The sequence below is a fragment of the Gastrolobium bilobum genome, unplaced genomic scaffold (assembly GCF_033153095.1).
Source record: "Gastrolobium bilobum isolate Gb01-03AN ecotype WA unplaced genomic scaffold, APGP_CSIRO_Gbil_v1 utg15118, whole genome shotgun sequence".
NCBI lineage: Eukaryota > Viridiplantae > Streptophyta > Magnoliopsida > Fabales > Fabaceae > Gastrolobium > Gastrolobium bilobum.
Genome location: NW_026897539.1, coordinates 318,122 through 328,449, shown reverse-complemented (window position 1 = coordinate 328,449; position 10,328 = coordinate 318,122). Strand labels below are relative to the sequence as shown.

Genomic DNA, 10,328 nt, shown 5'->3' with positions numbered 1-10,328 from the left:
TCAATTTATCAACGAAGCTTTGTGCTTGTTCACGAGCAAACCTTGATTATAGTGGAGAATATTAAAGCTAGCCCAAATTAAACTTGTATTTACCGGAATTTCTTGTATCTAAAGATACGGGTTGAAATAACTTGCAAATTTGACTTACTTTTTAGCCTAAATTTCTTGCTCAATTATTGGTATTACAATTTTATAAAATTAAATACATGTATAGATTAGTAAAAGCTCATCTGTTTATAATTTAAAATAGAATCACCTTACAAGAACTTCGTACATATTCTTAATTTTGTAGAAACAATAATATCTGTTCACCTGAAGGGTTGTAGTACTGCCCAAGTATTTACAAGAATCTGCCTTAAGTTGGACAAAATAATTTATAACCATCTAAGCACCGGAAACATGCTATTGCTAGAACCGTACTCCTATTTCGTACTAATAGTTTAATCAGCAGAGTCGAAACATCATCAACATCATCCAAATAAATACTGATATTCCCTTTGATTTTATAACTTTTCCCCAGTGAGTCATTAGAAGAACACCATCCTAGATATAGAAAAAAGAAAATACGCTATCATACAGTTACAGATTATAAACATATTCTGGGGGCTGATATATGACACTGTCAAGCCTTGATTACAACGATTAAAGATAACTTCAATTGCTCACAATCATATTATTCTGTAAGGTATAATGCTACATGCCAGTATGCTACAATCACCTTCAGAGACTTTACCACGAAAATAAGACAATTTACTGACGAGCTTATCATTCCAATAGATCTGGCTCATTTTCCAAATCCCATACCACAATTCTTCCATCCAATCCTGTAGTTTCAAGGAGTACGCATTAGCAAAAGCAGACCAGTCGAAACTGGCAAAGAAAATTATCAGCACGAAAAAATAACAATTTCAGATGACTATGCACCGTCCACTAACCTGATGTGCTGAAACGCCTTACCAATGTCCCATGCTCCCCAAGAGGCATGATACAACTACAAGCCCAAAATTCACGAGTCATTAACAGTTTATACAGACACAAGTTGCCCAAATCCCACTGTTAGTCGACCTCATCCATTTGTATCGTGGGTGGGAGAAAGTCAAATAAATTGGACAGTATTGAAAAAACCAAGCGCATTTTACAAAGAAAATATATAACATAATCAACCACTGTTTAGGAATAGTAGGGAGAAGATCATGAGGGGGATATATACTTTATACAGTTTTCGTGAACAGCTCCACGTGTTCTTGAAGTTTCAACAGAATCATTGTTCACTCCATGCTTGGATTGGCCATAAAACTTCCCAAATGCTTCAGAGAACTGATTAAAAGACAGAATTTGATAAAAGTTGGGAAAAGAGTAAACCTCAAGTTAACAACACAAACCACAACAGAAATAGCTACAGCTAACGACCATATGCTAATCTATCTCAAAGCTTGATTTAGCTGCATATTTCACAATAGCAGTACAATAAATATGGGTTTTAGTTAACGCTTAATAACAAAAACAAGACATCATGCAAAGAGTAAAATAAGGCGACAGATGAAATAAACCAATTCTTCAGGTAATGCACACGTGCTCACCAATGTATGATAAACCAACAAGTACTGAATAGGATTAACATTGATAATTTGCCAAGGTTTGTTTAAAGTCTAAAGGCAAGACAACGGTAACCCCCAATTGATTCATGTCATGAGCTACTGAAGTTCATAAATAGTTGATCGTTGTCCTTTTTGACATTATGAGGTAGGCTATAGACAGGTATAGGGGTTTAATTTAAAAAAAAAATTAGTCAGCAATGGATCAGTTCAGCATCTTCGAAGCATTTCTTAATAACCAGTGTTTTAGCTTTTACAAGATTAAAAAAGGAAAGATGCCACAGAATTGTGCCCTACATTGTAATGCATAATTTTCGTCCGGGGCTTGACTTATGTTTGAGGATATTATATTCTCTGTTTCTAAAATGAAATTTAATTTTCTAAAAGAGAAAAAAAAAATTACAGGTCACAATTGATTCTGATCCATGCATTTTTGTTTGCAAAAATAGTAGCTTTTTTAAAATTTTGTGGGGTTCAGCTAAATGTTATAATGAGAGCCTCTTCATTGGACATCCAAATGGACTGGAAGGGCCCCTCAAGCTGATGGCTTTGTTTTTTTTCCCAGTATTTTCTTTTTCCTTTTCATTTCTCAAGACTTGTGTTAGGAGGATCACGAACCCTCTGCACCAAGCTAGGCACTATGTTGCACCGATACGAAACACGACACGACACTCTGACACGTTAATTCTAAAAAATGTTAAATTCGATACGTTAGGACACATTTTGATATTAAATAATATTTTTAATTTATGTAGTGTATATTATATTTAATATTCAATAATCTAATAAAAAAATGAAGTTAAACTTATAATACCCATCAATTTTGCAAAGAAATATAAGATATCACAAATATTTATATTAAATTCAATAAAATGGTAATCGTAATCCAACGAATCTATTTGTTGGAACTACAAACGTAACGCAACGCAATATTTGAACCCTTTTGAGTCTCTGCAACGTGTATTAAAGTGTCAGGAAGTGTCGGACACGACACGTCGGTTTTTTTGAAGTGTCGGTGCATCATAGGCTAGGCATGCCACAACTTCATTAGTTTTTTCACAATCAACATTTATTAAGATTGGTGAAATTGATTTCTAATAAGTCTACGAAATATGACTTAGAACATATAGTTGTTGATATGAAAATGTGGTAAAAAGAATACCTTTTGTGTAAAACTAACCCCAATTACATTTAAGTTGAAAATATATGGTGTAAAAAGTTAATGGGTTATTTTTTGATGTTTCAGGTCCAAATAGATGAGTGAAAGAAGTGGGCTACTAAAGCAAAAGAAAAAAAAAAGGGCTATGGAGTTCAAATCAGAAAGGCCCAAAAGAGAGACAGAAAGAAAAGAAAAGAAAAGTTGTGTAGCGTAGGACATATTTTGAAAACACAACTTCCAAGCAGTCGAACCCTAGCCCCCCTCACCATTCGAACCACCATCTCAAGTCAACCACAATCGTTGCATCGACCTTCCAGCTCGATTTTTGTTAGCCATCTAACCACAAAAATCCTCTCCTTTTAGTGATTCACTTAACCATCCGTCTAAAAGTTTGATTCTAACCATTATCCCCTAAAAAGCAAACACTGACCCTAACCGAAAAGTGACCTGGAGGTTGTTACAATCGGGTAGTGAGATTCTCTTTGGTGGAGCGCTTGGTGAGAGCGTGGAGCAAGAAAAGACACGCAAGGAGTGCTCGTGTGACTCATGTGGAAGGAGCGCATGTAGAGGCTGCTGGTGAAGAGGCCCAAAGCCCATGCATGCGAAGGAGGAGATATAAAAGAGAAGAAATAGCTCATTGAATGGATTCTCTCTTCTGTAATTTCTCTTCTCCAATTTCTTTCGTTCAAGTTTTATTTTGAGCTTTTGGTACTGTAATTTCTGGTTGTTTTGTTTTGTGAATTTGAGCATAGTGATAAGGCTATTTCTGTCAATAGTTCTCGGGCTGTAGATTTAGATTTCTGCACTTTTTATTTTCTTTGTAGTTTCTTTCATTCCTGTCATTAAGCTCAATCCTTATGGATTTGAGCTAAACTCTCAAAGGGTTGGGTGGTTAAGACCCCAACTACAGTGACTGATGTTAATTACTTTTATGATATTAATGTTTAATTTTCGTAGTTCAACTCTGCTTTATATATTTGAATGTTCTTCCATTTCGGCCAAATGGAATATGTTTGTGTAGGAGAAGTTTATTGGGAAATATTCGTCTCTGGAAAATGAGTTTACTCATGGACTCAAATAAGGGATTATTTGAGGGAGTATTTCAGAAATGAATTTTACTCTTCCATGTGGCTATAAGGACCTGAGCTTCAAGCTCTGAATCTCACTAGCCTAGGGATAAGCTGTGTAGGAACAAAGGGAAAAAGATTTTTAAGGGATTAAAAATCTACATTAGTCTGCCAACTGGAAAATAATTGTTAAAGAATTTTGCTAAGTAATTATACATCAGGATCTGTAGGGAAGGAATCACACTCAACCCATTTTTCTAATTAGACTTCTTAAAACCTTATCAATTCTGATTTTTCTTTATTCACGTAAATTCTAATAATTCTATGAAAATATAATCAAATAGAAAATCCCAAAAATAATTTTCTCAATTTATTTTATTATACTTTTTATTTTGTGTTTTAAGCAAGTGACTTCAATTTTAAATCAGAAACCTTCAAGTGAACATTAATTTCTAGTTTCTCTTATTTTCTGTTTACCCAATTTAATCTTAATTTCTTTTTGAAATTCAGTTTTGAGCAATTGCAATTTTACTTTTGAACTTTTCGCTAAAAAATCCTTGTGAGAATGATAACTGGAACTTAAGAACCCTATATTACTTGTGGTTGCATATACTTGCGCATATCTTGCATACTCTTTAGCAAGGCCAACAATTTCGAACTGGAGATTGAAGTTTCTCAGCCATTTATTGAAGAATCCATTTTAAGAAATGTAGTTTACCTGTGAGCCATATCTTGATCCAGAAGGTACTGCTGTCCGTTCCCCAAGATATCTGATAAAACTCCTAGAGGAAAAGAAAAACACCAAAAAAGAAGGAAAAATAATGAGGAACCAAAACAGTCACTTCTCTGCCACCTGGAGAGAGAATTCAAAGCAACAACATTTAGAGATGAAAAGCCTCGATAATATCTATTTTTAGTAGAAAGATTACACATAAGTTTGCCCACCCACATTGACTAGGCCCAATCTTAGAAACACAAAATCTGAATTTTCACATACCAAATTCCTCTTTCATCTGCAGCAAAAACCATTGGGTTACAATCAAATCCCACGCCTATTACGGTTCTCTCAGAAACAAACAATACCTGAAAACATGCCATATTCCACCAGTTCCAGAAAATATCAGTAAATTATCCGTAAAGAAGACCATCAGAAAATATAAATGGTCAGAAAGAGTGGATGCTGACCCACATCACGGAGAGGCAAATCACGGAACAAAACATTTTGGGCCAATGGAGAAGGACCAACATCATCAACAAAATATATCATAGAATTATGACCTGTATAATAGGAAAAAATACAGTAGGTCACAATTGGAAAACACAAACAAACCTAATAAAATACAAATAAGTCCCTTTTTTTTTTTTAGAAAATTGACCACAATAACATTTTGAAAAAATACAAATGGGTCAAGATAAATGAATTAAATCTTTGTTCACAATGAAAACCTAATAGTACCAATATATTTTTCCCTTTTCATTCTTCTTTTATTATACATAAAGAAAATAAATAAACATCAGCTGAAGATCACATCAAGCAATCTCGAATTCTTGACTTTACAAAGAAGAAAAATGAAAGAACACAAAAAGAAACATATAGCTGGCAGCCATAATTTCAGCTAGCCAAGTATAGTCAAGCAGAGGAGAGAATTTTCTCACCTACATAAGCTAGAGTATTGCCACTTGGGGACCACTTAACTCCGAATGTCCAAGATGATGAGAGATCAAGCTGAACAATTAACTGTTGCACAAGAAAAATATTATAAATAGAATCTACATGATCCAACAGGTCATTCCATTTCCTTTCTCTACTTTTAATTGGGGGGAGATGGAAGAAAAATTGTGAATCAGAAAACTAATTAGAAACCAAAATTCATTTTGTTATTGTAAAGAACCTTGGGATACACCACCCCAAAAGCTAGTTCAAAGGGTGGTGTATCCCAAGGTTCTTTACATGGTATCAGAGCCTCGCCGTCCCCCACTTTCTCTTGTGGCGTTTCTTAGCACAGGTAGGCTGAGCCTGTTGCATTGTCCACTCTTCAAGCCCAATGGGCTCTTGCGTGAGGGGGCGTGTTGAGATATATAGTGCCACATTGATTGGATGAGCAACTAATATGGCCTTTATAAGGTCTTGGGCACTCCCACCTCTTGAGCTAGCTTTTGGGGTGGTGTATCCCAAGGTCCTTTACAGTTATTATAATCTCATACAACAAATTCTTTCAGAAGCATTCAGTCATTCATCAATATGCTAGAAAATAATCAATGCAATTACCACAAAATATATAGTTCCAGACATCAATACTTAAAGTACACGCTGTTTATTTAAAATCAGTTTCAACTTTCCAATCAACAGCAGGTGATTAAATAATCAATAGGATATAAACTATAATGGACTTCACAAGCAAAGATCTGGGTGCAAAATGTATAAAAATTTATTATACATGAAGATCAGTCATAGTTATACATCAAGTCGATGCATATCATTGTTTGCTTCTATTTGTGAGAGTATGGGTCATTTGCTATTTGTATCACGATAATTGATGCACCCAAGCTGACTCGCTTGGATTGGGCTTTTCCATAATTTATTTCTTTATTCAGGAATTTTTAATAATTGCTAGTTATTTCCTTTTGTTATTTTAGATTATGTTTGAGTGTGCGTTGATTGTGCGTTATCTCCTTTGATTGCGCATGATTATAGTTATTTACTTTTTTTTGTTATTTTATTTTTCCTATTTAAGGCATGGAGAACCCTAATGTTAGGCCGTTGTTTTTAGTTAAATAAAATTAAGAAAAGAGGAATAGTATTTTCTCGCAATCCTTGTGTTCGTTTTTCTTTTTGTTTAGCCAATTGGTTACTGTTTCGGCATTATTTGGTAATCAGAGCTCTGGTTGTCACTTAAATGGCTGAACAGAACAATGGCAGTCGAGGTCGAGGTCGTGGACGAGGCGATGGCGGCGGTAGAGGGCGTGGTAACACCCTTTATGGCGACGGTGAACAACCATACATCGATGCGCGAGACGCCACAATGGTAGCAATGGCCGCTACAATGGCAGAACAAGGTAGACGAATTCAGGAGCTCAAACAACGGTTTGCCCAAACACAGTTGGACGAGTTAGATGAAGGAAGGGAATCTGAAAGATCATCTCATGAGGAGGAAAGGAGCGAAAACCATTCTGGGACTGGAACCAGGAGCGACAAGGACGAAGTCAACCTGGAAATCAATCATTTTTTGCCAATATTGGGGTGAAGATTGAGATCCCGGAATTCGAGGGCACCACTCATCCAAATGAGTTCATCGATTGGTTACACACCGTCGAAAGAGTCTTGATATCAGAGACTTGGCAGAAGACCAGAAGGTCAAACTGGTCGCTATCAAACTGAGGAAGCATGCCTCAATTTGGTGGGAACATATTAAGAAGCTATGAAGCACTGACACTTCAAAAATCCCGACGTGTCGTGTCTGACACTCCCCGACACTTCAACGCGCGTTGTAGAAACTCAAAAAAAAGTTTTAGTTCTAACTATTACATTCATTAGATTACTATTACTATTTTACTGAATTTAATATAAATATTTGTGATATCTTATGTTTCTTTGCAAAATTAATGGGTATTATAAGTTTAGCTTTATTTTTTTTTTAAATTATTGAATATTAAATATAATATATGCAACATAAACTAAAAATATTATTCAATATCAAAACGTGTCCAAACGTATCGAAATCTAATATTTTTTAGAATTAACTTGTCGGAGTGTCGCGTCGTATCGTGTCGGTATCGGTGCTACACAGTTAAGAAGCAGCGAAACAAAGAAGGGAAGTCAAAGATCAGGAGTTGAGATAAGATGAAGAAACTGTTGCAACAAAAATTCTTACCAATTCACTACCATCAGGAGGTATTTGTTGAATACCATAATCTCAAGCAGAGAGACCTATCAGTTGAACAATATACAACTGAGTTTGATCGTCTGCGGATGCGTTGTGATATCGTAGAGGAGGACGAGCAATTGGTCGCTCGTTACCTAGGAGGACCGCGGACTGAGATCTCAGATGTTGTATACATGCAACAATATTGGTCATATGAGGACGTATATCGACTAGCTTTGAAGGTAGAGGAGCAGTGTAAGAGAAAAAGAAGTACTTCAAAATTTCAACCCATATTTTATGACAAAGGAAAGTCATCAAGCTCAACAACCAACACTAGTGTCGGAAAGGATCGTTCTAACCTGAAACTAGTAAGCAAAGGGGTAACGACCAATGGTGGAGCTAGCAAGACAGGAACTACGACAAAGTGGTGCTTCAAATGCCAAGGTTTAGGACACTTCGCTGCTGATTGTCCAAACCGGCAGTATGTTACTCTTGTCGATACAACAACTGATGATATAGGCCCCACCTATTATGAGTATGAAGAAGATCAGGTGGATGGAAGGTCTGAAGAAGGTGAGATTATCTATGGTGACGTTGGAGAATCCTTGGTTGTTCGGAGGGTTCTGAGTGTTGATGTAGCTGATGATGAGTTGTGGCTCCGACACAATATATTTCACACAAAGTGCACCAGCGGTGGCAAGGTGTGTAGTATGATCATTGATGGGGGAAGCTGCGAGAATGTTGTCTCTAATACCATGGTCGAGAAGTTAGGACTGAAAACTGAGGAACACCCACAAACCTACAAGCTTTCTTGGCTGAAGAAAGGAAGTGAGGTGAAGGTGAACAAGAAGTGTCTCGTGCAGTTTTCTATTGGCAAGAAATATACTGATGAGGCGCGGTGTGATGTCATTCTGATGGATGGATGTCATATCTTGTTAGGGAGGCCGTGGCAATTTAATAGAAAGCCGCGACATGATGGCTTCAAAAACACTTATACTTTCAAGAAGGACGGGATGACAATTACTTTGGGGCCTTCTGACTTGAGGAATGACGCAAAGAATACTATGCTATCCAGAGCAGATTTCCAAGAAGAAGTTGCTAATGCCGTTAAGGTATTTGCTTGTGAGGTGATGGAAGAGAATTGTAGTGTTTCTAACATTCCTTTGTAGGTTAAGCCATTGTTAGAAGACTTTGCTGATGTGGTTCTTGAGGAAATGCCACCGAGATTGCCACCTATGAGAGACATCCAACATTGCATTGATTTTGTGCCGGGAGCTGTTATTCCCAACAAAGCAGCATATAGGATGAGCCCTAAGGAGCATGACAAGTTACACAAACAGGTGCAGGAGCTACTGAAAAAGGGTGTAGTAAGGGAGAGCATGAGTCCCTGTGCAGTACCTGCCTTGTTGGTCCCTAAGAAAAACGAATCCTAGAGGATGTGCGTCGATAGTAGGGCTGTCAATCGGATCACTATCAAGTATCGTTTTCCCATACCTCGCTTTGATGACTTAATTGATCAACTTCATGGTGTAATGGTCTTCTCAAAGATAGACTTGCGAAGCGGTTACATCAAATCAGAATGCGACCTGCCGATGAGTGGAAAATCGCCTTCAAGACAAGGGATGGGTTATATGAGCGGATGGTTATGTCATTTGGTTTATCTAACGCGCCAAGCACATTCATGCGGTTGATAAATCAGGTTTTCCGACCTTTCATTGGTCCTTTTGTTGTAGTTTATTTTGATGATATCTTGATATATAGCTCCTCTGTTGAGCATCACTTACTACATCTGAGGAAAGTGTTTGAGGCCTTAAGGGAACAAAAGTTGTATGCCAATCTGAAGAAATGTCATTTCTTCACCAATTCTGTGATATTTTTGGGGTATATTATTTCTGTTGATGGTATTTGGGATAAAGGTGTTGTTGATGTTGATGTTGATGTTGGTATTAGGATGGATCCAGCAAAGGTTGATGCTATTACCGGATGGCAAACGCCTAAGAGCATACATGACATCCGAAGCTTTCATGGTCTAGCCTCTTTCTATAGGAGGTTCATTCAAGATTTCGGCACTATTATAGCACTTGTTACAGATTGTCTGAAAGGAATCAAGTTTGAGTGGACTAAGGAGGCAGAAGCGGCATTCCAATTACTAAAGCGGAAGGTAACTGAAGCCCCTGTTCTGGTGCTATTTGATTTTTCTGATGTTTTTGAAGTGCATTGTGATGCTTCTGGAGTTGGCATAGGGGGTGTACTTAGTCAAAAGAATAAACCAGTAGCATTCTTCAGTTAGAAGTTGAATGAAGACAGAAGGAAATATTCTACTTATGACAAGGAATTTTATGCAATAGTTCGGAGCTTGGAGCATTGGAGACACTATCTAATCTCTAAGGAGTTTATCTTGTTTTCTGATCATGAAGCCTTGAAATATATCAATGGTTAGCACAAACTGAATACCAGGTACGCTAAATGGGTGGAGTTCCTTCAAGCTGACAAGCATAGGAAACTAGTTGTTTTCAAGGAAGGTGATTTGGTGTGGATCCACCTTAGGAAGGAACGTTTTCCGGCTAACAGGTTTGGCAAACTTCAGCCTAGGGCTGATGGCCCCTTCAGAGTGCTCGAGAAGATCAACGACAACGCTTACAAG

The 10,328-nt window shown here is 37.1% G+C and overlaps 1 protein-coding gene across 2 annotated transcripts in view; it reads right to left on the bottom strand.

The window, feature by feature from the left end:
• Positions 1–498: 498 nt before the first annotated feature.
• LOC133307859 (actin-related protein 2/3 complex subunit 1B-like) overlaps positions 499–10,328 on the bottom strand; it is a 28,351-nt gene continuing 18,521 nt past the window's right edge. The window contains exons 8-14 of one of the 2 annotated variants that reach the window (XM_061508414.1): positions 5,478–5,591; positions 5,011–5,099; positions 4,819–4,904; positions 4,540–4,603; positions 1,211–1,317; positions 936–991; positions 499–824 (exon numbers count right to left, since the gene is read on the bottom strand). In XM_061508414.1, the coding sequence (XP_061364398.1) occupies positions 766–824; positions 936–991; positions 1,211–1,317; positions 4,540–4,603; positions 4,819–4,904; positions 5,011–5,099; positions 5,478–5,591 (575 nt within the window). In that variant the 3' untranslated portion in view covers positions 499–765. The remainder of the gene's footprint in view (positions 825–935; positions 992–1,210; positions 1,318–4,539; positions 4,604–4,818; positions 4,905–5,010; positions 5,100–5,477; positions 5,592–10,328) is intronic. The other variant, XM_061508413.1, reaches the window with a different exon arrangement.